At 41.6% G+C, this 25,233-nt stretch overlaps 1 protein-coding gene across 5 annotated transcripts in view; it reads left to right on the forward strand.

Annotated features, from left to right (window-relative positions):
* The first annotated feature begins 1,512 nt into the window (after positions 1–1,512).
* The window catches only part of how (protein held out wings), a 192,903-nt gene continuing 169,182 nt past the window's right edge, over positions 1,513–25,233 (forward strand). For 3 of the 5 annotated variants that reach the window (XM_070100671.1, XM_070100674.1, XM_070100675.1), the window contains exon 1: positions 1,514–1,765. In XM_070100671.1, the coding sequence (XP_069956772.1) occupies positions 1,645–1,765 (121 nt within the window). In that variant the 5' untranslated portion in view covers positions 1,514–1,644. Of the gene's footprint in view, positions 1,766–25,233 lie in introns of all 5 variants that reach the window. The other 2 variants (XM_070100673.1, XM_070100672.1) reach the window with 2 other exon arrangements.

Below are 25,233 nucleotides of genomic sequence, written 5' to 3' on the forward strand. Positions count from 1 at the left end.
GCTTTCGTAGTGAGTGATTTTCGTGTGCAAGTTCGGTACTAGTCCCTCTAGGACGTTTCCTCAATAAAGATACCCAAGAGTTGCACATGTGTCTAATTTATCAGCAGTACTTGTAACTTGTATGTGCAATATCTGGTTATCTTTATTGTAGACGTTTCACCATCCAGTGGCTTTATCAATACAGATTCTAGGACATAAATAGAAGACAGTAGAACTATATATGTATTGATAAAGCCACTGGATGGCGAAACGTCTACAATAAAGATAACCAGATGTTGCACATGTGTCTTAACTTTCATCTTGTCGGTACTGTATACCTTTCTTGCACAACTTATATAACCAGAGCTTTGGTAAGATGGGGAAAGAAGAAGGATGGAAATATGGGAAAAGTGTGGGTGGGGGGGGGGTTAGTATAAATGGAAAACAAACCACGGAACGGGCGGGGATTGAACTTATGGCAAGTGAGTCCTAAAACTCCAGGCCAAGGGGATGTAACTAACGTGCTAAAATATCTAACCAAGATAGGACTTGAAGGAATGAGTTCAAGTTGGAAAATAAAAGAACATAAGAACATGAAAATGAGGAACACTGCAGCAGGTCTGTTGGCCCACACTAGGCAGGTCCGGATATAGAAAGGATATAGGAAAACATTGGTTTGGTAATAGAGTTGTGGATGAGTGGAACAAACTCTTGAGTAGCGTCACTGAAGCTAAAAACCTTTGTGTAGTTTTAAAAATAGGCTAGACAAATACATGAGTGGGTGTGGGTGGGTGTGAGTTGGACCTGCCTAGCTTGGGCCAGTAGGCCTACAGCAGAGCTCTTTCATTAGGACTGTAGAAGCCACTGGTGGCAAGATGTTTCCTCTAATAAATATCCCGATCTGTACATAAGTGTCTTTTTCCACACTGCTGCTACTACTACTATAATAATACCTTCGAATGACACCAATAACAGTGAACCATATGTACAGAGAGAACCATAGACCGACTCAATATTTTGATCGTGCACCAAGTGGCTTAATACGAGTCAAATGTAAATAACAACTAAAACATTTACACATAATTCTTGAATCAAATTAACTGGGCTAGATGTATCAAGCAAGGTTATATTTTATAATAGTGTGTGCTCGAATAACTTGAATTATTTAATTTAAAGGTATTTGTTTTATATTGTCTGTAACTTTTTCACTATATAATAGATTTTTATGTTGAAGTTTATAGATTTCATTAAATTCAGTAACTGAATTCATGTCTAAATATTGTCTACACTTTTATATGTAAATCATAGAATGTTGGTGTAATGTTTAGTCTACATCCGTTTATCTCTGCCGGGAAAACGGCCAGATAATGACGAAAGCATCTGGATGTGGACTTGTGGAAATTACAGTTTTATGATAGCATATTTCTCTGTGAGAATGTAGTGTAATATATATACATTTTGCAATTGAACCAAACAGAAAATGGGCAGAGGTGAGGGTTCCTCCCCTTCAACAGAGTGGACTGGTCTGTTAGAGTGCGCGTGCGCGGCAGTGGTGAGTGAGGAACTGTTGATGGAGGTACGGTACTGTAGACTATTGCTCCGTAGTGTCAACTAACCTCTTGTTTACCTCACTCGTCTTCTAGCCTACTCACACCGACTGACACAATGGGTGATTCTAACAATACTACTAGCATTGCGGACTACCTAGCCCAACTCTTAAAGGATAAGAAACAGCTCGCAGCCTTCCCCAGTGTATTCATGCACGTCGAAAGACTTCTCGATGAAGGTAAGACTTAATACTTTCTAACGTTTTTTCCTCCACTTGTAGCAGCTTGTAAGTTAAGGACACTGCATGGTGATGCTGCGTCGGCATAACAATAAACCCGGTGAGGATTTGGTGTTAAGGGTATGGTTTTTGTGGGTTGTTTAAGGTAATCACGTTGGCCAAGTTAGCAGTGGGGGTAGTCAGCTGACGAGCGGCGGCCCACTCAAACCCCATCGCTGAAAATAGTGCAGCGTGGGGCATGGGTCTGACTTAGTGGGGGAGTCTTACTTTGGGCTACGCTCTCCTCTTGCCTGACTAACAGTAACCAGTAACATTACTTACTTCAGTTTGTAGATTGCTGTAACTTACTAGTTTGCTGAAAACCTTGTAGCTTTTAATAGGGCATCAGTATGAGGCCAAAATGTTTAATGTATCTTCGTATATACAATGTTTTTCATCTATGCTGTTTTATCATCTCCGTGCGGGTTTGTGCCATTAAAAATGTTTGTTATATGCTTGAGTTGTGTTTTAGGTAAAATTCTTGCTAAAAATGCGCTAGGAAGAACTTTCGTGGAGCCCCACTACTTATATGTGCAAGAAAAAGTATAGTAGCGGGTGTGTGGGTGATGGTTAGACGTGTAGAAGCTGATGCAGGTACAGGTGCATCAGGGCACAAGAGCGTCATCTCACCCTCCAGCAGAATGCCAACCACCTACGCCACACCCCACACAAGACAAACCACCATCTCCCATAAGATGCTGCATCTCTGTTATCTCAGAAATGATGCTTACTTTCAAGAAACAATAAGTGAAGCTGATGATTGAAGTGAGTGTATAAAATTGAGTGTTATGGCTTGGAATCACTATGGCGGGGTGGGCCGGGTAACTGTTGGGGGGTCAGTATTTCCTTTGTAACTGCTGCCTCTCTGGCCGCCTCACCCTCCTAGCACAGTACATGGCTGCCGTCGTCTTGACTAATCTTCTCACGTCTCCAGATTTACACGGTGAGTTCTGTTTCTTTAATTTGCATTTCTTATAAGAAAATCAAAAGTTGCTTCACAATAGATAATCGAGAGGGAGGAATACATTGATGATGATTTTTCTAAGCTTTTGACGTCTTGCAAAGTTAACGTCTAGCAAACTAGCTTATCTTTAAACTGGAGGGAACATTGCTTCCCAACCTGTGCACGCCAGTGTTCAAGAACTTAAGGACAGATGCTTTTCATTAAGCTTGCTGGACCCATGTTGGTCAGGCCCTACACACAGCTAGCCATTCCCACTCGTGTCTAACTTTTAAGAACATAAGGAGCACTGCAGCAGGCCTACTGGCCCATGCGAGGCAGGAAGAGCTTCCTAAAGTATTCCCTTCAGTGAAGTTACATGGCATTTTATCATCGGATGAATGGATGCGGTAACGTGTTTTTTCGAGATAAGATGTTCTCGGCTCGTGAAATCCTGATAATTTATTATTATACACTATTACAACACAAATATCGTTTTCAGTATTAGACAGAGTTTGGTTTTTGGTATTGTGTACATATTACCAGATAGCCGTGTGTTGGATTAGCCAAGAGGTTAATTTAGGGGAATTATTTTAATCTCGTTGCATTTGACCGCAGTGTTTTAAACGATAAAACGGAACATAAACTATTTCCTCCTACAGCGTGACAAGCGCGAAGATTTCAACGTTGAGTTTTCTCTGCCACCTCGTCCCCTTCCCCCCGACTCTCACGTTTCCCCCTGACCTCGCACGTTTCCTCCTGACCTAGCACGTTTCCCCTCACCCCGTTTTCTCATTCCTCACCTTTCCCCTCTTATCACAAACGTTTCATATCTTCAATCGCACGTTTCCACTTCTTCCTCACGTTTCTACCATCGCACGTTTCTCTTCCCACGTTTCACATTCTCAGGTAACCCCTCGCACGTTTCCCCTCTTCCCTCATACGTGTCTCCTCTTCCCTCGCATGTTTCCCATTTTACCTCGTTTTCCCCTTCACTTACGTTTCACCTTCCCTCACGTTTCCCCTTCTTCCCTTGCAGGTTTCCCCTCATGTTCCCTCGCAGGTTTCCCCACCCCTGTTCCCTCGCAGGTTTCCCCACCCCTGTTCCCTCGCAGGTTTCCCCTGTTCCCTCACTTTTCCCTTCACCTCTGACACTTGCCTCCCGCATTTATCCTCAATCATTTCCCCTTAACCTTCAGTTTCCAATCTCAATTTTCCCCTCACCTTTTCCTTTGTCCCTTCCCCCTTTACTTTTCTTCACCCCCTCACTTTTTTTTTTAACAAACCCACACTTTTCCTCTCCCACTCTTCTCCCCTTTTCCTCTCCCACTCTTCTTCCCTTTTCCTCTCCCACTCTTCTCCCCTTTTCCTCTCTTCTACCCCTTTTGCTTTTTCACTTTCCTCGTTTTTCCTTTCCTACTTTTTTCTCAGCAAGTTTCCCCTTATTTTTTGCTTTTTCCCCACACTTTCTTTTCCTTTCTCCCCCTCACATTTTCCTGCCCCAGTGGGACAGTTTAAACAAAAGCTAACGGAGCAAATCAATTATTGTATACTGTTTTGTGGGAATCAGTTGTATGATAAATTTTCGCTGGTGAACAGTTAATGAATCTAAGCATACATTGCGTGATCTTTTAATATATTAACAAATCCCAACAGTAGGTTTACAACCCGCATAAAGATATGGCGGATATAATGGGAGGGGAAGACAAATGTTACGCAACACGGTGACTAGATGTTCAACTCTCTGGAAAGAAATTCGGGACTGACTATGCTGAGCACCCAGAAGCCGTGAATTTCCAGAATAATAGTCCACAGGGCGAACGATTGTGTAATGAAGTTTCTTATCACACGGGAACGCTAGGCTTGCTCTTATACGCGAGGAAATTTGTAACGTGAATTGTCACTGGTTGGCGTGTGATGGCAGCTCCTAAAGCCTTGGTTCCATGCAAATCAGCACACGGTCGTGGGAACTGCAGATCTCAAGCCTTGACCTCAAAATGCAAAATTGTCGTCAGACATCTCTTATACATAACCTTGAGCTACACAATCTTCACGTATATTTGTATGCTTTTCTCTTATTGTTCAGTTTAAAATTTCTTCAAAAGTTAGGCTTTAGAGTTCCCTAGGTTATTTTTACAACCCAGGAGTTAATAAGCTACATAAGCTTAATTTAAAGCTTGACAAGTAATATTTTTATTAATTTTATGTACCATATTTAACATCAGATATGTTCAAAATATAAGGAGAAAATGGAGCTATAGATGTGGGCAGAAGATTTCATCTTTGTTGTGTCCGTATACGGAGACCTTGTTCGATTTAAATTGGTCGGAAGATTAATCAGTGATGGTAATGTCCTTGAATATAGGCAGAGTAAAACTGATGATGGGTGAAGGTCTTACGGTGTAAAAACAGCCTTTTGGCTGTCTGCGAAGTTGAGGATGACAAAGTTGATCCCATGTATCAGAAACTTTCCCTATGAGGATAGACTAAGGGCCCTGAATCTGCACTCTCTAGAAAGACGTAGAATTAGGGGGGATATGATTGAGGTGTATAAATGGAAGACAGGAATAAATAAAGGGGATGTAAATAGTGTGCTGAAAATATCTAGCCTAGACAGGACTCGCAGCAATGGTTTTAAGTTAGAAAAATTCAGATTCAGGAAGGATATAGGAAAGTACTGGTTTGGTAATAGAGTTGTGGATGAGTGGAACAAACTCCCAAGTACAGTCCTAGAGGCCAGAACGTTGTGTAGCTTTAAAAATAGGTTGGATAAATACATGAGTGGGTGTGGGTGGGTGTGAGTTGGACCTGATTAGCTTATGCTACCAGGACGGTTGCCGTGTTCCTCCCTTAAGTCAAGGTGACCTGACCTGACTAGGTTGGGTGCATTGGCTTAAGCCGGTAGGAGACTTGGACCTGCCTCGCATGGGCCAGTAGGCCTTCTGCAGTGTTCCTTCGTTCTTATGTTCTTATGTTAACTTTAGCCTTGTACTTAAGGCTTTACTAAAATGTCAGGTACAGAAAAGGCCGGGTCAAGGCGTAGGATGTTACCTTGTTTGGTCCATCTACCAAGAGTGTGATAAATTAGACACATGTGCAACTCTTGGGTATCTTTATTGCGGAAACGTTTCGCCACACAGTGGCTTCATCAGTCTATACATAGGAGAAACTTGAAGAACAGGAGGAGAATGAGGTAATCAGTCCCTCAACTTTGAGTCGATGTGTTCAGTCCATCAATCTTGAGTAGAATGTTCTTCAAGTTTCTCCTATGTATAGACTGATGAAGCCACTGTGTGGCGAAACGTTTCCGCAATAAAGATACCCAAGAGTTGCACATGTGTCTAATTTATCAACCTGTCGGTTCTCTGAACCATTCATCTACTACCAAGAGTGTACTCACTTAGCCGTGCTTGCTGAGATCAATTCATAACACGGAAGTTTAAGTTTCGAAAGATTGAACTTAAGATTTTATTGTCATGTACGTCTTATTAGATTGATGTTTGGCGAGGGGGCTTAGAGTTCATCATGGACCCTTAAATAGTCTTGGCATAGATTTTTAGTTATTGACTTGTCTAATCCTTGCATTGCACTATGAATTATACTTGGTATGGGAAATAGCTTGTTGAAGTACGCGTAATTATTATAAAGGATGGATTGTTAGAAATGTACCCCATGTTACTGCAAATAGGTGACATGGGCGTGAATGGTGCAGCGACTTGGGCGTGGTTAGCAGTCGTGTGGGCGCCGGAGATGGTGTTAAAGGGCGGTGGCTCCCCTCGTGAACGTTTTTTAAGGGTTGGCGTGTACAGGTGGGCACAAAGAATCTGCATGATGCACATTGTCCCCGTTTGCTAATACTATCTTACAACGTAGTAAGTGGACTAGATTGTACGCGGATCTGAAATTGCTTGGCTATCTTTTAAATGCTCCACCTGACGCCATGTGATAATTTACTTGCGATAATGTGAAGTTCCAACTGTGGGTAGTTAATGCTGAAGACCGGAAAATAGCCACCAGAGACTGCTTATAAAATCAGTCTTCAGCGGAAAAAATTGTTGAACATTTATACTGATCAAACGGAGGGCAGCACAATTTTGCTGTAACTTGACCACAAGGTACTCTGTGATAATCATGTCCAGTATTTGGTAGAGGAATGGACCGGCAAACCTCTGGTTAGGAAGCGTATAATTTCTAGATACGTAGAGGCAGTTATAATGTAGAGAGAATGATATTGTTAACGAATGCGCGCTCATCTAGGATTTTTGGGGATGTGTGAAGTTTTGGGGATTTTATTTAAGGGTGTCCTAGTGAGTGTTCCACAGCACAATCGGTAAGCCGCGTGCATTTTCGTGCATTGAAGATTAATGCCTGCGAGAAGGTAATCCTGCTTATTAAAAGGGATAGAGGGAACCATTTAATTTTCTTATGTAGCACCTAACTTTTTTTGGGGTCTGTTGCATGTGAACTTTCACAATACCGTCTATTGTAAATCATTTAAATTAAGAAAATGCGTTTCCAGAATAAAGATACCCACATGTTGCACGTGTCTCATCATCCTTTACGGTTTTCTAAACCGATAAGATGCCGTCATACTAGTATTTAAAAAAAATACTAGTATAACGGCATGCGGCAGTTTACTATATTAGCCATTATTATTGTGTAAATTATTTATCTTCAAATTTGTACGTCAACATAAAATAAGTATAGTTTTAACACATTACGTTGACCAGTAGTTATCCATAGGCCTCGCTCGAGTCTAGTTATGCATAACAATTCGCATTTAGTTAAGTAAACTATTATAGTTAAACGTTTCATGCACATTTAGTGTCTCGCATCATGCATCCTCGCCAGACTCAAGTGAGAATATACGTGTGTCGACTTGATATCTATGCAAGGTGCTACGAGTGGTTGTGCTCTTGATTACTGTTGTCCTCCCAACAGGGAGGGCTTTTGATCCAAGGAATTTGACCTGGACTCTCCTATTTTGGATAGAACTTATTACTTTTCATTTCCCCGGGTTTAGCGCTCCCCATAATACTGTAATTACCATGGGTTATATCGCCACAACAAACATTCTTGGTAACCACATTTTTGTTAAATGCTCAGTAAGTTTGATGGATCAGGCCAGCAACCAGGTCTGGACATTAAAATGGTATAAAATACCGACAGGTTGTTAGGTAAGACACATATGCAACAGTTAGGTATCTTTATTATGAAACGTTTCGCCTACACAGTAGGCTTCTTCAGTCAAGTACAGATTATTATTATTATAATCAAGGGGGAAGCGCTAAACCCGGAGGATTATACAGCGCCTTGGGGGGGGGATGTGGAAGGCATTCGGGCTTAATTCGGGGAACTGGAGCACAGATCCAATTCCCTAAATCAAGAGCCCCTCACCAACATCAAGGAACCTTCCTTGAGGGGAGTCAAGTACAGAAAAGTTGATAGAAGCAGAAGATACTTGAAGACGATGTAATCAGTCCATCACCCTTAAAGTTTTGAGGTGGTCAGTCCCTCAGTTTGGAGAAGAGCATTGTTCCATAGTATGAAACAATATTGTTTCATACTATGGAACAATGCTCTTCTCCAGACTGAGGGACTGACCACCTCAAAACTTTAAGGGTGATGGACTGATTACATCGTCTTCAAGTATCTTCTGCTTCTATCAACTTTTCTGTACTTGACTGAAGAAGCCTACTGTGTAGGCGAAACGTTTCATAATAAAGATACCTAACTGTTGCATATGTGTCTTACCTAACAACCAGGTCTGGTCTGGTCTGGGACCGGGCCACAGGGGCGGTGACTCCTGGAAGTGACCATAGCTAACCTACAGGGAAAGAAACAACTACAGGGAGATTCTTTGTATCTGTAAACTTGCATTCATAATTGCAAGAGCACTACTTAAAACCCTTGCGTGTCTGTTTTGCTCCACTTACCCAGTGTTACTCTCTCCGTCCTGAGACACCAACCAACATCTCTGGGGAAGTATAAATTCCCATGAAGTATTTGCTGGGAAGATGAGCTAGTAGATTGGTGCTGGGGAAATTTTTTGCCGTTTTTGTGGTAGGTATGTTATACTTAACACTTGAGTTGATGCCAGTGGTAACCGCTTTTTAATCTAACCAACTTCATGTACCTGAGAACAAAACTAGGTTACTTAAGCCAATTACATCGCATAGTAGCAGACCTAAGTGTTATCGCCAGCCGCGAGGAAAGTGCGAGCATATACAATTCTACACCAACCCTCGTAGAAGTTGGTATGTATATGGGGTGACACTGCTAAGAATTTGTCCATTCGTATATACCAAAACAAATATGCATGCTGGACCGAGATAAAGAACGCCTGTTTTTTAACGTAACACATCACACCACATAGACTGGCATGGTTATCAGACAAAAAAACAAAAAGTGGAAAATGCCTTAAATCTGCTCTCATGCCACAGACATCACCCAAAACCAAGGAAGTTTCTGGTTGGAGGGGACCCTGACTGATACGCTCCTCAGCATATACCCTCCTGACCTCAAGTCAGATTTTCAACTGTCTCTCTTCATCTGCTTTTCTGATATATATTTATGCTCACCATGTAATCTCCATAGGCGTGAAAAAGCGTATCCCCAAGTGAAAGTCTCAAGAGTTTTTCCACTGCCATTTTTTGTGTATCAGGACGCCATCTCATCATACCTTTATCTTTACTTTATGCCTTAAGCTCCGAGAGTTTTTCTACTCCCGGAGCCCAGCCATGGGTCAAGCTCGTCTGGTGTTTTCCTGGTCAACCAGGCTGTTGCTGGCCCCCTGTCCACATATCCATCATAGGCTGGTTGATCTGGCACGTGGTAAAGATACTTGTCCCGTTTCCTCTTGAAGACTTGTACACTTGTCCCAGCAGTGTTTCTGATATCTTCTGGTAGGATGTTGAAAAGTCTAGGGCCACGGACGTTGATACAGCATCATAGTTCATGTGAATAAATATAATTGTAATTAACGGAACAGAGTGGGATTTATGCCCATGACAAGCTAGTCCTAAAACTAGCAGGCCAGTGTAATTAATTAAAAATGTTTTAACTGTTGCACATGTTATCCGTGTGCCTTGGCAAGCGGTCAACTAAAATTTAAGGCTGTTGATGAGAAGTATGGGAGTATATAGTCACTGTACCTACAAAAGCTGGCCTAGGTAAGGTTGACTCGCATATAACACTCATGTTATTAACTGTAATCCGTAATCTAAGATAACTTAATAAATGGGCCACGACAGTGGGCACAAATAATGCATCGAAACTAGAAAGCTTTTGTTCTTGTTTATTTTTTTTTTATCTGTCGAAACCTTTGACACCAAACTTGCGGCCATCTTGACTGGCTTGCGGAATGCAATAGTTATTTCAGAAATGAAAGTGGGATCTGAACAGTACTTTAGTACTAACAAGCTTTTAGTTTTAATGTTTTCCTGAGCTGTGATAAAACCTTATGGTCATTTAAATGTTTATAGAAAATTTTGATTGAGGCTGCAATGGAATGTTGGCTACACAGACAGCGGTATTCAGTTAGCTCCCAGTTTTTCCGCCTCGCAGGGAAAATTCATCTTTCTAAACCCTTGGGGAATCTGCGGAATTCAAAATTTGGCTTATCACGTTCCCGGTTACTACAGTCAACAGCATAACAAGCAACAACCATTGTAGAGGTTTACAAGAATCTGTATTGATAAAGCCAGTGGATGGCGAAACGTCTACAATAAAGATAACCAGATGTTGCACATGTCTTAACTTTCATCTTGTCGGTATTACCTGGAGGTTATACCTGGAGGTTATTCCGGGGATCAACGCCCCCGCGGCCCGGTCCATGACCAGGCCTCCCGATGGATCAGGGCCTGATCAACTAGGCTGTTACTGCTGGCCGCACGCAGTCCAACGTACGAGCCACAGCCCGTATTGTATTGTATACCTTTCTTGCACAATGAGAATAATATAACAGGCAGGGGGTATGTGTATTTATCTGTCATTGTAGCTTGACGTCCAGTATCAGGAACTCCTGGCTTAACATGAAAATAAAACCTCAGCTTGACATGTGCCCCCCGTCCCAAGTGCATAACGTCGAGTAGTATTCAATGCGTACGTAACCATACTGTTCCAAAATGCATATTCTAACTACAATTAATCAGATCAATAGACACTTAAAGCTAGCCTATATTGCAAGACTTTTCGCTCTTTATATAGTTTTTTTTATAAAAGCTTCCCCTACGTTTAATTTACTAAATACTATAGGCTTACTGCATATTTTTCATATAAAATTGTTAATGCCAAAGTTGAATAATTTACATTAGAGATTAGTGCAGTGGTCTCTGGGCAGCAATAATAATGATAATATACGGTAAACTAAAATCGAATATCCTTGAGCTACGTCTCCAAATGGAGCAGTCTGAGATTTTAGTGGTTGCCATTCATCCTTTGTCAAGATGACAGACGAGCCTGGAACTGTGCCCCTCCCATTCTCTATGGGGATACTTTGATGTTGATGAAAAGTTCTTAGTTCTGAGGAACTGGAACTAACCTCCCTCTCATGGGATGAAACCCACACCGCTCTCATTCCCCAGGTGTATGACGCTTAGGGGTTTAGCACTTCTTTATGAATATAATATACCAGTCTCACTGCTCTGTGAAGCCTTAAGTATAAATATGTATAAATATTTTTAATTAGCTGCGTGATATTCTCAAATTTCTGTTTGTTTATACAATTTCTTGTGTGATGGAATGTGACAGAGGGCTAGCTATTGTTCCCACCATGCAGCAGTTATAGAATAGAGTAGCCACACCTATTTTTGTTGAATAATAACAGTAGCGCACGAGCATATATTGATTAGTAGTGTTAAACACGGTTTATCACACCTGATCATGTTAATTAGAGTTATTGGACGTCTAATGTGGCTGCTCAGGGTAAATCATTTGACTTTAGTCACGTGGTTGCAAAACTTCGGTGGTGGAGCTGAGGAAACTAACCCGCCACTGCTGTATTGCTTCACCTTAAGGGGAAAATTTTCCGTCTTAAAGGTAGAGCTTCACAAACGTTATTCAGATTGGTATGACACTAATTTTTTTTACTAAAACTAACCTAGCAATCTAAATTAATATCGTAAATTTACCTAATATAACAACATATATAATGTCTTAAAAAATTAACAGTAGTAGAGGAAGTAGAAATGTAGAAAATTTATTAGTAGCCTTAGTAAACTACGGTGACGTATTTTTAGGTGATTTAATGTTCTGTAATTTAATCCACGTCACCCTAAAGTTATTTAGTTCTGGATAACTAAAACATGTGAATAATGTGATGTTATGACAGGCGGTGATACAGAAGTTGTGTTGAGGTGAGGTGGGAAAGAGAATGAAAGGTGTGGGTCGGTAAAGACGGTGGTGTGGGTGGATGAGAGGAACGTTGGTGTGGTAGAAAGGAGTGTGGGTACTTGAAAGGATGGTCGAGAAGGCGAAAGGGTGTGGCTGGATGAAGTGACGATGTGTGATCGAGATGGAAAAGATTATGGGTAGGTGAAGGAATGGTGTGGCCGAGGTGGTGGTGGGAAGGAGTGAGAGAGGTGTGAGTAGGTGAAGGGACGATGGTGTGGCAGAGGTGGTGTGAAGGAGTGTGGGTGTCTGTTAAGTGTCATGCTCGCCCTGGTTGGCGCTGAAGCTGGTGGGAGCAGGGTAACACTGGTCCTCTGTTGCTGCGTATACAGTTCCTCCACCTGATTGATCAAGGCGCCAAGTTGCAGTCGCTGCACTTTAACCATACCCTAGACTACAGATACAAGCGCAAGTGTAATGAACATTGACCAGTGTAATAAACTTGCATCTACCTGCTTGGAGGCTACCTGGAGGGTGTTCTGGAGTTCAGCGCCCCCGCGGCCCGGTCCATGACCGGGCCTCGCGGTGGATCAGGGCCTGGTCAACCAGGCTGCTATTGCCGGCCACACGCAATCCAGCGTACAAGCCACAGCCCGGCTGGTCAGGTACTAACCTAAGGTATCTTTCCAGACCATACCCCCGGCCGGGATTGAACCAGCTTCCTCTTGAAGACAGCTGGGGGGGTCTACGTTGAGACAATACAGCAGCATTCAAGAGTTCTTCATATTTCGGCCTCACACTGAGGCCCTCTTCAGCAGAACTTGGCCACTCTCAGATAAACAGTATAGAGGGTGTAGACAACTAATACACAAACCCTCTATTCCATATAAAGTTATTTACCAATATAACAGTCGAAAGTAGGGTGTTGAGTAACAGGACAATGGTAGGTTGTAAACCATAGCAAAGGAGGTGAATATTTAAAGTACAAGTAACGAAAATTTATCCAAATGATTTTATCGACAGTAATTAAAGTTCTTAGCGAGAATTTTTTTTATTTTAACAAGTGTTTGCCTGAATTAATTTTATTTCAATTTAAGCACTTGAATCCACTTTAAATAACTTTTGTTCGCATAAATTATCATAATTTTATTTGATTCAAGAAATGCTCGATCGCTAGCGTACTCCACACACTGAGGTCCGAAGTTTGAACCTCTGGTACGGCCGGAAAACATTAGGGACGTGTTTTCATAATATACCTGCTGCCCATGTTCACCCATCTGTATAAAATGGGTAACTGGATGTTAGTCGACTGGTGTGGGTCGCATCCTGGGACAAAACTGACCTAATTTGCCGGATATGCTCAGCATAACAAGCGACTTTCTGTAAGTAGCGTCATTGATGTCAGCTAGGCCTGTATACCTTGTATATGTATACTTGTAGAAATAGATATTTATTATTATTATTAATGCCCTTAAATGATCTTTGTAATTTAAGTTCTCTGTTACAGGTTTGCAGTGATAGGGAAGGTGTTACAGGTTTTCAGTGATAGGGAAGGTGTTACAGGTTTGCAGTGTTAGGGAAGGTGTTACAGGTTTGCAGTGTTAGGGAATGTATTACAGGTTTGCAGTGTTAGGGAAGATGTTACAGGTTTCCAGTAATATGGAAAATGTTACAGGTTTACACAAGTCTGAAAAGACGGTCTTTCATGGTTGTTGTACCCCCTTCCCCTCCCTTACCAGTACACCATAGGTCTACATCAGTGCCAGCTGTCCAACCCAGCCATAGATAACTTATAAAAGAAGTAACCACTTTGGCTCAGCAGTAAGCCTGCAGCTCTGTAATCAGACTTGTATTAGTCTGCGCTCGCTGCGCGCGCGCGCACACTCCCTCCATCTCAACACTGCTACTCCCTCAGTAAAACTTTGAATCCTTCAGTTACAAATAATCTTGCCTGTTTACCTACCTGGAGGGTATTCCGGGGAACAACGCCCCCGCGGCCCGGTCCATGACCAGGCCTCCCGGTGGATCAGTGCTTGATCAGCTAAACTTACTACTGGCCACACGTAGTCCAACGTACGAACCACAGCCCGGCTGATCCGTCACTGACTTTGGGAGTCTGTCCAGCACCCTCTTGATGGTAGCCAGGGGTCTATTGGTATTTCCCCTTATGCCTGGTGGGAGGCTGTTGAACAGTCTTGGGGCCCCGGACACTTATGTTTTCTCTTAGTGTACTAATTGGCGCCCCTACTCTTCATTGGGGGGTGTTGCACCGCCTGCCAAATCTTTTGCTGTCGTAAGGAGTGATTTCTGTGTGCAGATTAGGGACCAGTTTCTCTAGGACCTTTACACTTAGAAACGTGCTCTTGAGAAAGGTGCCAGATTCAGAGCTTACAAGTTTCTATACTCTTGTGCTACCAATCGAAACATAATGAGTAATCCTAGCTAGAATTGCTCATTCACTGTTCAATCACACTAACAAAAACACACAGCCTTCTATAATTTCTGAGTCGTTTAATATTCTTATCAGCAAAGTTGGGCGTCTGCAACTGGTCACAGGTTATTGGATTATTGGATTAATTTGTCAGAAGGAAGAGATCACATTCCAGTATTTGTGATACTCTTAGATGCAAAATTTAGTTACTTAGCATTACCACATTGCCACTAGATGGTTGAATGGATATAAATCCTGTCGACTACACCCGTACGTTATCAGTTAGGGATACTTTAATTTGTAAAAAGTTGTTAAACTGTATATACACTGTTATACCTACTTTCGAAGCCTAGCCCTGTTCCAGGTTTGTCTGACGATCACAGAAGGCGCTCTAAATGGTAATACTAACGACGATACACGTACCAGTACATGACTTGTACGGACTAATGCTACTACTAACACGTCTGGTGCTTGCTTGATCATCCATGTTCGATCCAAGGGGAGGGTAGCTTCAATTCCTTGGATCAAAAGCCCTTCATCGGTGAACTATCCAGTAAGGCTCTCCATGTTAAGTCTGCTTAATTCTTGCAAAAATCCATACAAAAATCTGTTTCACTCCTGTCTTTTAACATTAGTACCAACATCTCGATATCTGGTGACAAAATAACTAAATTGGCAACACCGTAGAGGTAAAAAAAAAGGGGGGGGGGCCGGATGCATGACACCGGATGATTACCGTGAACACACGTGAGCACACACGCACACGTCTCTAGTGTATAGTGGCAGGCAATAATGTGAATGATCACCAGTACTTTAGTACTGACAAGCTTTTAGTTTTAATGTGTTTTCCTGAGCTGTGATAAAACCTTATGGTCATTTAAATGTTTATGTGGTGGCGATAATTAACTATGGACATACATAATATTGTGTCTCCGTTAATCGTAGGAATTCCTTGTGGAAAATGACACGGTAAGCTGACACACATTAAGTCAAGGATATGGAGGCAACAAGCCATTATTAAAAACGACGTGTCGGCCACTAAGAGCTTTATCAAGTTGTAATAATAATTCATGTTAAGCGCTAAACCCATGCGGGTTATTCAGCACTAGACGTGGTGGAGACTGATTCTCCATCTGCTAAATGCGAAACTGACGCTCTTCCTATGTGGACTCGCCTATTCGTGGCTATCAAGTTGTAACGAATAAAGATCTCATGGTGAGTAGGCCCTGACAAGGTAGGGACTACCTCCACCTGCATACGTTATCACTCGGCATTAGCCTCGTCCCATCTTTCACCCTAAGGTAGTTAGGGAAACAGTCAAAACCTAAGTTTTTTCAGGACAAGTTCTGACATATTAGAAGCAGTTGATAGTTTTCTGAATAAATAATTTACCTTTGCTGGGCAAGAACTGGACGACACAGTCCAAGTAAATACTGTAGAATTTATTTTAGTGAAAAAAAAAATACGTTACTAGTGACATGAACGAATTTCGTAAACCAAAATGATTAATAGCCCCATCCTCCACAAAAAAAAAAAAAAATCCAGGCCCAGAAATTATTTGCTGGTCTTAAAAAGAATGGAAGGAACTGCTTAGTGTACCCTTGGCAGAAATGTTCATTATAATTGAAGGAAATATAACATGGATACATGTTTTTTATTTCTTCTATTGTCCATGGGGAAGTGGAAAAGAATCTTTCCTCCGTAAGCCATGCGTGTCGTATGAGGCGACTAAAATGCCGGGAGCAATGGGCTAGTAACCCCTTCTCCTGTATACAATTACTAAAAAAGAGAAGAAGAAAAACTTTATAAAACTGGGTTGCTTAAATGTGCGTGGATGTAGTGCGGATGACAAGAAACAGATGATTGCTGATGTTATGAATGAAAAGAAGTTGGATGTCCTGGCCCTAAGCGAAACAAAGCTGAAGGGGGTAGGAGAGTTTCAGTGGGGGGAAATAAATGGGATTAAATCTGGAGTATCTGAGAGAGTTAGAGCAAAGGAAGGGGTAGCAGTAATGTTAAATGATCAGTTATGGAAGGAGAAAAGAGAATATGAATGTGTAAATTCAAGAATTATGTGGATTAAAGTAAAGGTTGGATGCGAGAAGTGGGTCATAATAAGCGTGTATGCACCTGGAGAAGAGAGGAATGCAGAGGAGAGAGAGAGATTTTGGGAGATGTTAAGTGAATGTATAGGAGCCTTTGAACCAAGTGAGAGAGTAATTGTGGTAGGGGACTTGAATGCTAAAGTAGGAGTAACTTTTAGAGAGGGTGTGGTAGGTAAGTTTGGGGTGCCAGGTGTAAATGATAATGGGAGCCCTTTGATTGAACTTTGTATAGAAAGGGGTTTAGTTATAGGTAATACATATTTTAAGAAAAAGAGGATAAATAAGTATACACGATATGATGTAGGGCGAAATGACAGTAGTTTGTTGGATTATGTATTGGTAGATAAAAGACTGTTGAGTAGACTTCAGGATGTACATGTTTATAGAGGGGCCACAGATATATCAGATCACTTTCTAGTTGTAGCTACACTGAGAGTAAAAGGTAGATGGGATACAAGGAGAATAGAAGCATCAGGGAAGAGAGAGGTGAAGGTTTATAAACTAAAAGAGGAGGCAGTTAGGGTAAGATATAAACAGCTATTGGAGGATAGATGGGCTAATGAGAGCATAGGCAATGGGGTCGAAGAGGTATGGGGTAGGTTTAAAAATGTAATGTTAGAGTGTTCAGCAGAAGTTTGTGGTTACAGGAAAGTGGGTGCAGGAGGGAAGAGGAGCGATTGGTGGAATGATGATGTAAAGAGAGTAGTAAGGGAGAAAAAGTTAGCATATGAAAAGTTTTTACAAAGTAGAAGTGATGCAAGGAGGGAAGAGTATATGGAGAAAAAGAGAGAAGTTAAGAGAGTGGTGAAGCAATGGAAGGAACTGCTTAGTGTACCCTTGGCAGAAATGTTCATTATAATTGAAGGAAATATAACATGGATACATGTATTAAATAAAGTAGATAGGCGTGTGAACATAACCAGCATATAAATGTTATTAGATAAAATGCACTACATGTAGGAAAGAGGGAAATTTTTTCCCAGTAAAAGTAGGCCTTAGACAAGGATGTGTGATGTCACCGTGGTTGTTTAATATATTTATAGATGGGGTTGTAAGAGAAGTAAATGCGAGGGTCTTGGCAAGAGGCGTGGAGTTAAAAGATAAAGAATCACACACAAAGTGGGAGTTGTCACAGCTGCTCTTTGCTGATGACACTGTGCTCTTGGGAGATTCTGAAGAGAAGTTGCAGAGATTGGTGGATGAATTTGGTAGGGTGTGCAAAAGAAGAAAATTAAAGGTGAATACAGGAAAGAGTAAGGTTATGAGGATAACAAAAAGATTAGGTGATGAAAGATTGAATATCAGATTGGAGGGAGAGAGTATGGAGGAGGTGAACGTATTCAGATATTTGGGAGTGGACGTGTCAGCGGATGGGTCTATGAAAGATGAGGTGAATCATCTAGTATTAGACTGATGACACGAAAAGTTTTTTTTTGTTTGCATCTTGCCCTGGTAATAAGTTTCATGGATAACTATATACTACTTGTGATCGCAATACTATAGATTGGAGGTATATTCTCTCGAAAGTCTACAGAGAAAATTATTATTATAATCATAACGAAGCGCTAAACAAAAGTCATACAGCACAGAGAAGAATAACCTATCTTTTGGAGAGCGGCAGAGAATAAGGAATTATCGTACTGGTACTCTGGAAAAGCGTAGTGATGCGCGGTTTGGAAAATTTAAAAAGTGGATGGATGAAAGAATTTCAATTTAAATTGCATAGAACTCAAGCCCAGGGATCAAGTTGCGATGTTTATAAGTAGAATATGGATAAGCTAGTTATGAACGTGTTAAAAGATGTGCGGATAAGGTTCAACAGTTGCTCCACTGGCGTAAATAAAAGATTGGAAGTCTGGTGTACAGGTCGTATGTAACAGTGACCGTGCATCGATGTTTTTTTTTTTTTTTAACCTGACGATCCCCTTTCTGTCCACGATCTGCTATCCTACCTCAGTTCAGTTAGACCCCAGGTGGCGACCCACAACAGATGACTAAAAACCAGGTACATTGGTAACATTAAACAGGTATCATGAGACGTGCCCAACGTGTCGACCCTCTCCAGAATCAAACCCGGGTTCTTTGGTTGTTGGCCGAAGTTCGCTACTGCTGAGCAATGAACTACTTGTTTCCGTGTCCATGGCCTCTTATTTCTACCCTTGACCTGTACTGCATTGTAATTTGCTAGTGTTTACCTTGAGGATATGATAGCTCTTGAGTTACCAACTGTTATTGATCTTAAATCCCTCCAATAATAATTTATTATGATGTTATTTGTGGAAAATACTGCATATATTTTCCAGAAATACAGTAGTTATATGTAAATAGATGGCCATACTATATTTAATAAAAAATGTTATAAAATAAATGGGAAATTCTGCGCCTGTGCAGAGGAGACTCTCCATGTTTGAATTGAGACAACACAAATGTTAGTGAATAATCGGAAGAATTTTCGTGCTCTAGAGGGTAAAATTGGGCTGACACCTCTCAAATAGGAGCCGAAATTGTTGGATGTGCAGCCCTGCATAACGAGAGAATCAGGCGACTGGACAGACTCCGTAATTAGATGAAAACAGGATATTACCCCCAGCTAAGTCATGTCTATATATTTATGTTTATAGCTCTGGCCAGTATTATTATCATAAATGTAGACAGGGGGGTTTTCTGAGTATGATACACCTTAATCTCCAGTCAAATTGGTGAGTGATGTTAAGATATATTCTCCTTCTGTTATGTAAATGTGTATATATATAATCATTTATTAATTTTAATATTCAGTCCACAAATTTATATATTTACCAGAATTCCTGGTGTATGTACATTTCATTTGTAATTATAGGTCTAGAGCAACTTGTGGATATGACAGTTGTAGGTATCGAAGGGGGACATTTTTGCGACCTAGGTGTCCCAAATTCCTACTTGTCTAAGTAACTTTGATTAATAATTATCTGCGTTACCATTTACTGGTATGTACCTTACATCCAGATAAATGCAATTTTCCACATTATTATCATTATCAAGAGGAAGCTCTAAATCCGTAATCTTCAAATAGTTCCTGGGAAATTAGAAGTAATAAAGTGGTTTCAATCCCTTGTCAAGATCGCTTTACCATCATCAAGGTACCCCCTCTCCCCCCAACCATAAAGGGAAATTTTTCTGTAACCATCACGGTGGTGTATACAGTTTCTGTACCCATTTCAAATATATGTCTATTGTGTTTAGCTTATTAGTATCTGTCCTACTGACATAGTTGTCTCATATTCGTCTAACCCTAACCTCGTGTCAATTGTTTCAGTAACGCTCGTTCGTCCTTTGTTTACACTCGTAAACTCAAACCTTAACTAGGAAGGCTGGTCGGTGTGCCTTTGATATTTTTTTGTGATGTATGGCTTGTTGGATCTCTGGTACCTCCCATGGAACATTGTTGCCCCTAGCCTTATTGTTACTTCCTGCCTTGTTGTTGTTCCCTGCCATGTTCTTGCTCCCTACCTTATTCTTACTACAAGTCGTACCTCTTCCCTTAATCATTTGATGTTTCTTATTTGGCGCGAGATATTGTAACTTGATGTGATACTTTTTCCTTGGCTGTTTGTGTGATTTATTTTAATTTTCGTTGTGTGTGTGTGTGTGTGTGTGTGTGTGTGTGTGTGTGTGTGTGTGTGTGTGTGTGTGTGTGTGTGTGTGTGTGTGTGTGTGTGTGTACTTTCATTGACAAAACCACTAAATGTGAGTAACTTTGTAGAGCCAAGTTTTCTAAATATTCGGATTTGTTTTTAACTCCAAGCCCTTCCCCCCCTCCCATGGACCATGGTGGGTGCAGCCTGCTGGACCATGGTGGGTGCAGCCTGCTGGACCATGGTGGGTGCAGTCTTCTGACGGGACAGAAAAAATGGCTGTCTTCAGATTAAGTAAAAAAGGGAAACATTACATTAAGGAAAGATAAATTAACCTGGATGATGTAAATAAAGTTCGGGTGTTGAAGTGGGAGGGAAAGTGGGGGTAAACACTCGCATTTAACTTTTCTTGATGGGTTACAGAGGAGGGTGGGTGGAGGTTCATTCACTAGCGGGAAGCACGAGACATGACTATTAAAAGCTGCATGTTAACGTCGCTTTCTCGTATGTAGAAGCACTATACCTAGTATAAGGAGGCCATGTTTCTAGTATAAGGAGGTCATGGCGGTCTTTGTCCGGTTCATCAAGAATTTAAAGTTTAAGGTTCTGCCGATAGAACACCAGCGTCCTTGACCAAGTCACCTAATAAAAAAAAGTTTGGAATGCTGGTTGTCCTTTATGTTCCGTTTTGTCTAAGATGTTACTTTTAGTGCATTTGTTTTAAATAGATAACTGCATTGTTCAGTGTGGTACATCAGCATTGTGCTGCTTCCCTATTCTGTATGGTATTTGCATGGGGGGGGGGGGACAAAAACTAGTTTCTGTTTAAACCATACCCCCGGCCGGGATTGAACCCGCGGTCATAGTCTCAAAACTCCAGAGTTAGTTTCTGTTTTCCTGCCATATTTCACCACACAGGATGGGTCACTTGCATACGGTAATAAAATAAGTCAGTTTGAGCTAAGAGGCTTCAGTAGGGTGGCGATGAAAGTATTGTCAGGCATTCCGCTGTAGGTTATTTTAAGGTTCTACATTTTTTCAGTCTCCTTTCATTGTGAAAAATCCTCTGCCTTGTTTATAGTAGATTTCCCTGTAAAATATCTGCAATATTCAATAGTGGTGTGCGTTGCCGTATTTTTTCAGCTTCCAGTAGATGCTCTGTAAATGACTGTTTTGTGTCTCAACGCTTTAGGTGTGCAATACATGCGTTGAACAGATATGTTTTTCTACGCGAAGCACGTACTGCTAACTTCATCAGCCAAGAGTCACCATCAACATGTATCTAAAAAATACACGTATTTAATGAAAATAACCGTAAAGGCGACATCGTTCAGTACATAAAATCGAACTGTTTCCTAAAAATTTTATTAAATGATCTTTAATATTAAATACTTTATGAAATGGAAGGTAAAGAGCTACACAATCATTACATTTTCTTAAACTATAGATATTGGGCTAATATAAATTCAGTATGGGCATTTGTCACCTCAGAGCTTAGATGGTGCTAATCATCCTGTTTGGCTTGTGGGCTCTGGACGAAATTCTTGCATGTGTCGGATCAGCCACGTTGCGATGGTTATGTAGGCCTGCGGGCCGCAATAAGTAGTAGCTTGTCTGATCATTAGTCACCGGGGAAGACTGGCCTCATGCCGGGCTGCAGAGGTAGAACAACTCTGAACCGGTCACGGTCACAGGTATGCGGAGGTGGGAGGGGGGGACGGGTGTTTCATAGTGGTGGAGGAGGGGAGCACTTAAGGGTGTGGTGGGGGAGGCTCCCTGTTAGTAGTCGCAGTACTAGTTGGGGAGGGGGTTTCGCCATTGGTGGTAGTTGCTGGAAGGGGTATTGGCGGGGGCGGTGAATGTGGTATTGGTGGTGGGAGGGTCATTGTTGGTCGTGGTGCTAGTTGCTAGGGAAAGAAAGGGGTAGTGATATTTTTTATTTTATTAAAATTGAAGATGATGGTTTTGGTGGGTCACCGTTGTTGGTCGTGGTTGAAAGGTCCTCTGTTAGGGGTTCGTTGTTTGGCTCCGTGGGTGCTGTTGCTGCTATTGGATTTCGCTGGAAGTGATGCGTATGAGGACTATTTCTGTAATTAACAATCACTGTGCGTCCCATTGAGTGGGTAATGAATTATGCCAGTTATAGCTGGTGTATGTCATTCACTGCACGAAGTGCAAGACATAACTGCCCGAGTGACTACTGACTGTAGCCTCTTCGCAGACTGCTGGAGGAGTGATGGTGCTGTTATAGTCCTGACAGGCTCCTGCTAGCCTCAGGGTTAACCTCTGAATCTTGCTGCTCGCTAATGACTGGTTGCTTAAGTTACGTCCAGGAGCGGCAGGATGGTGGTGGTGCCCTCAGGAGCTTGGCAGCAGTGGACCTTCTACTGCAGTAAGATGAGCCTGCTGGAAGTGGAAATACGGCATATACCAGGGAAGATAGTACCAGGTAGCGAGTGACATAATGGGAGTAGATATTGTGGTAGCGAGGCAGTACAAGTGGGGGAGGAAGAGACGACCAGGGGTACTGAGTCAGTACCAGGGGAACTGGGATGGTACCAGGGGCACTGATAGGCAGTAGCAGGGGAGCGCTGGTAAGGCGGTGTTAAGGGACGAACGAGTACTGTGACTTGAGCGGCTTTTCACTGTGGCAGGCAGCCTTCGTTTTCACTCTTTACTATTACTCTCTAGGTGCTATTTGTTAAGAAGTTAATTATCCATTTGGTTACCTTCTTACATAATTCTTTTGCACGCATTTTGTACGTTATTACATAATGGTAACACTTGTCGCAGGCTTTTGAGGTCAGTGTACACTACAGTGAGCATTTTGCTTGTCCAGTTCATCCAAGACCATATCATAATGGTCTAAAAATTGCAAAAGGCAACAACGACCTGCTCTTAACCCATGCTATATGAAGTTGTATAATTTGTGATTTCATATAATTGGCAATCTTGCTTCTCAAGACCCTTAAAAGATTTGATAATGGAAGACTAGCACATTCGATCTGTAGTGTTCTACTGTTGCACAATTGCCACATTTGTGGAGTAGAACTGTATCAGCAGTTTTTAGTGACTGAAATGATGCCTGTATCCAGGCTCCATAAAATATTTAGGGCACATTATAGTTTTTTTTGTGATTCTTGGTGAAAATGGAGTTAGGGCCTGGGGCAGAGTGCATGGACATGCTGTGAATGGTTTCTTTGAAATCAAGGGGAGTTGAGGGTTACCTCAGGAATTGTAGTGATGCCAACAGCGTTTTGAGTCTCGTTCATGAAAAATTCATTTGGGTCATCACTCTGTAGACTGATTATTGACTCGCTAAAGTCTCATTGCGACGTCAGTATATCACTCATTTCTTTATTAGCTTCGGTGTATGTTCAATCTGCTATAAGTAGGGACTGGATGCTGGACGTTTTTACCCTGGATATCAGATCAGTACAGAACTCTTAACGTATTTAAACAAATCTGAATTCGATAAGGCTTGCAGATAGTTATTGAAAGTGCGTAGCAAGTGTGAATGGCGAGCCAGTTCAAGTAGAGGTGTAGATATCGATGATTATATACAGAGACGTTCGTATATCTCAACGTATATACACAATATTTTCTTTAATCCACGTTTTAGAGGTATAAGTATTGTTCATGTTAGCGTTCACGTGAATTACGGCCTAAATGACCCATGTGTACTCTGTAGGTCTTAACTAAGAGGATGGTGGCAGCATGCGACCTGTTATGGTCAGTGGCTGTGGGCGGCCGGCCAGGCAGGCAGACCGGCTACGGAAAAGTTGAGACGCCTTTGGAATTTGTAATGAGCGTCGCGCAGACTGTGCATAACGATGTTCTAGGTTATGAAGACTTGGGTGGGGGTTTCTCTATTTACCGTATGCAGAGATATGGTGTTCTGGATACTTGGAAGCCTCGTGGCGTTAAGTAGATGATGCTCAACACTTGTGAAGGAATTCGTAGGCCTAACGTAAAATACGCCTGAAGCAACGTACTGGTGTTAAGGATGGGGCCTGGGAAGCAGGTCTTGTGTACCTTAAGTGTGGAGAGGGGAAGGGCGTTGGGAGGTCTTCACTTGGGTAGCTACCTTAGTTGGGAGGTGCGTTTGGGCAGAGGCTGATAGTTGTTTCTTATCGTTGTCTGGCGTTCCTTGTTTTTTTATATACATATTTTAATGGTTTAATTTTGTGATAGAAGACTAATTTTACTAGTGATTGTGATGGTGTTATGGAGTCTACTTCATTAAGGTATACGTAGTTCCTCTCCTATACACCCCCTTTCCCTCCGCCTTTCCCTTTCATATCTCGGTATCTTTGACACGTTGTGGTATATATCTTCCCATTGTTTTTTTCCTCACGAATACTATTACTAAAACACTATTTTACAAATATTGTTCCTTGACCGACTTAAAATTCCTGTGACTCCCGTCTCGAACATCAGGTATTGATATACTTAATGCATATATTGGGAAGATGTAAAGGTGTGGTTGGAGAAATAGGGGTAAGGTGATTGTAGCAGTGGGCCACTCGTGAGATCCGCCACACTGGCGCCACCCTCAAGTCCCCACTGGACCGCCACTTGTGTGTTTCACCACGCCTGCTTGATATGCGTTGCCACGCCCACACCCTCTTGCCTCTTGTGGACTAATACACCTCATGCACATTGTCCTTCCAGGGCATGCTTTTCCTGTTCACTCGTACCTATAGAGAATTCAGGGATGAAGTTTGTCAAGGGTAGTTTGGCTCTTTGAATGTCAGGTTTTTTAATAGCATCACGAAAGGTAGCACTGAAATAGGCCAGTTGATCAATGCTAGGCAGGCCCTACTAATGTTCAATCATTTTCACTCTTGTATGTCTAAACCATATTTAAAACTACCTAAAATATTTGCTTTAGTGAAGCTACGTAGTAGTTCGTTCTATTCGTCAAATTTATTTCCAAAGCAATACTTTGGAAAATTTGTAAGATTTAATTTATGCATTTAATTTTTTTTAGTTACCTTCGCTAGGTA

The sequence above is a fragment of the Cherax quadricarinatus genome, chromosome 74 (assembly GCF_038502225.1).
Source record: "Cherax quadricarinatus isolate ZL_2023a chromosome 74, ASM3850222v1, whole genome shotgun sequence".
NCBI lineage: Eukaryota > Metazoa > Arthropoda > Malacostraca > Decapoda > Parastacidae > Cherax > Cherax quadricarinatus.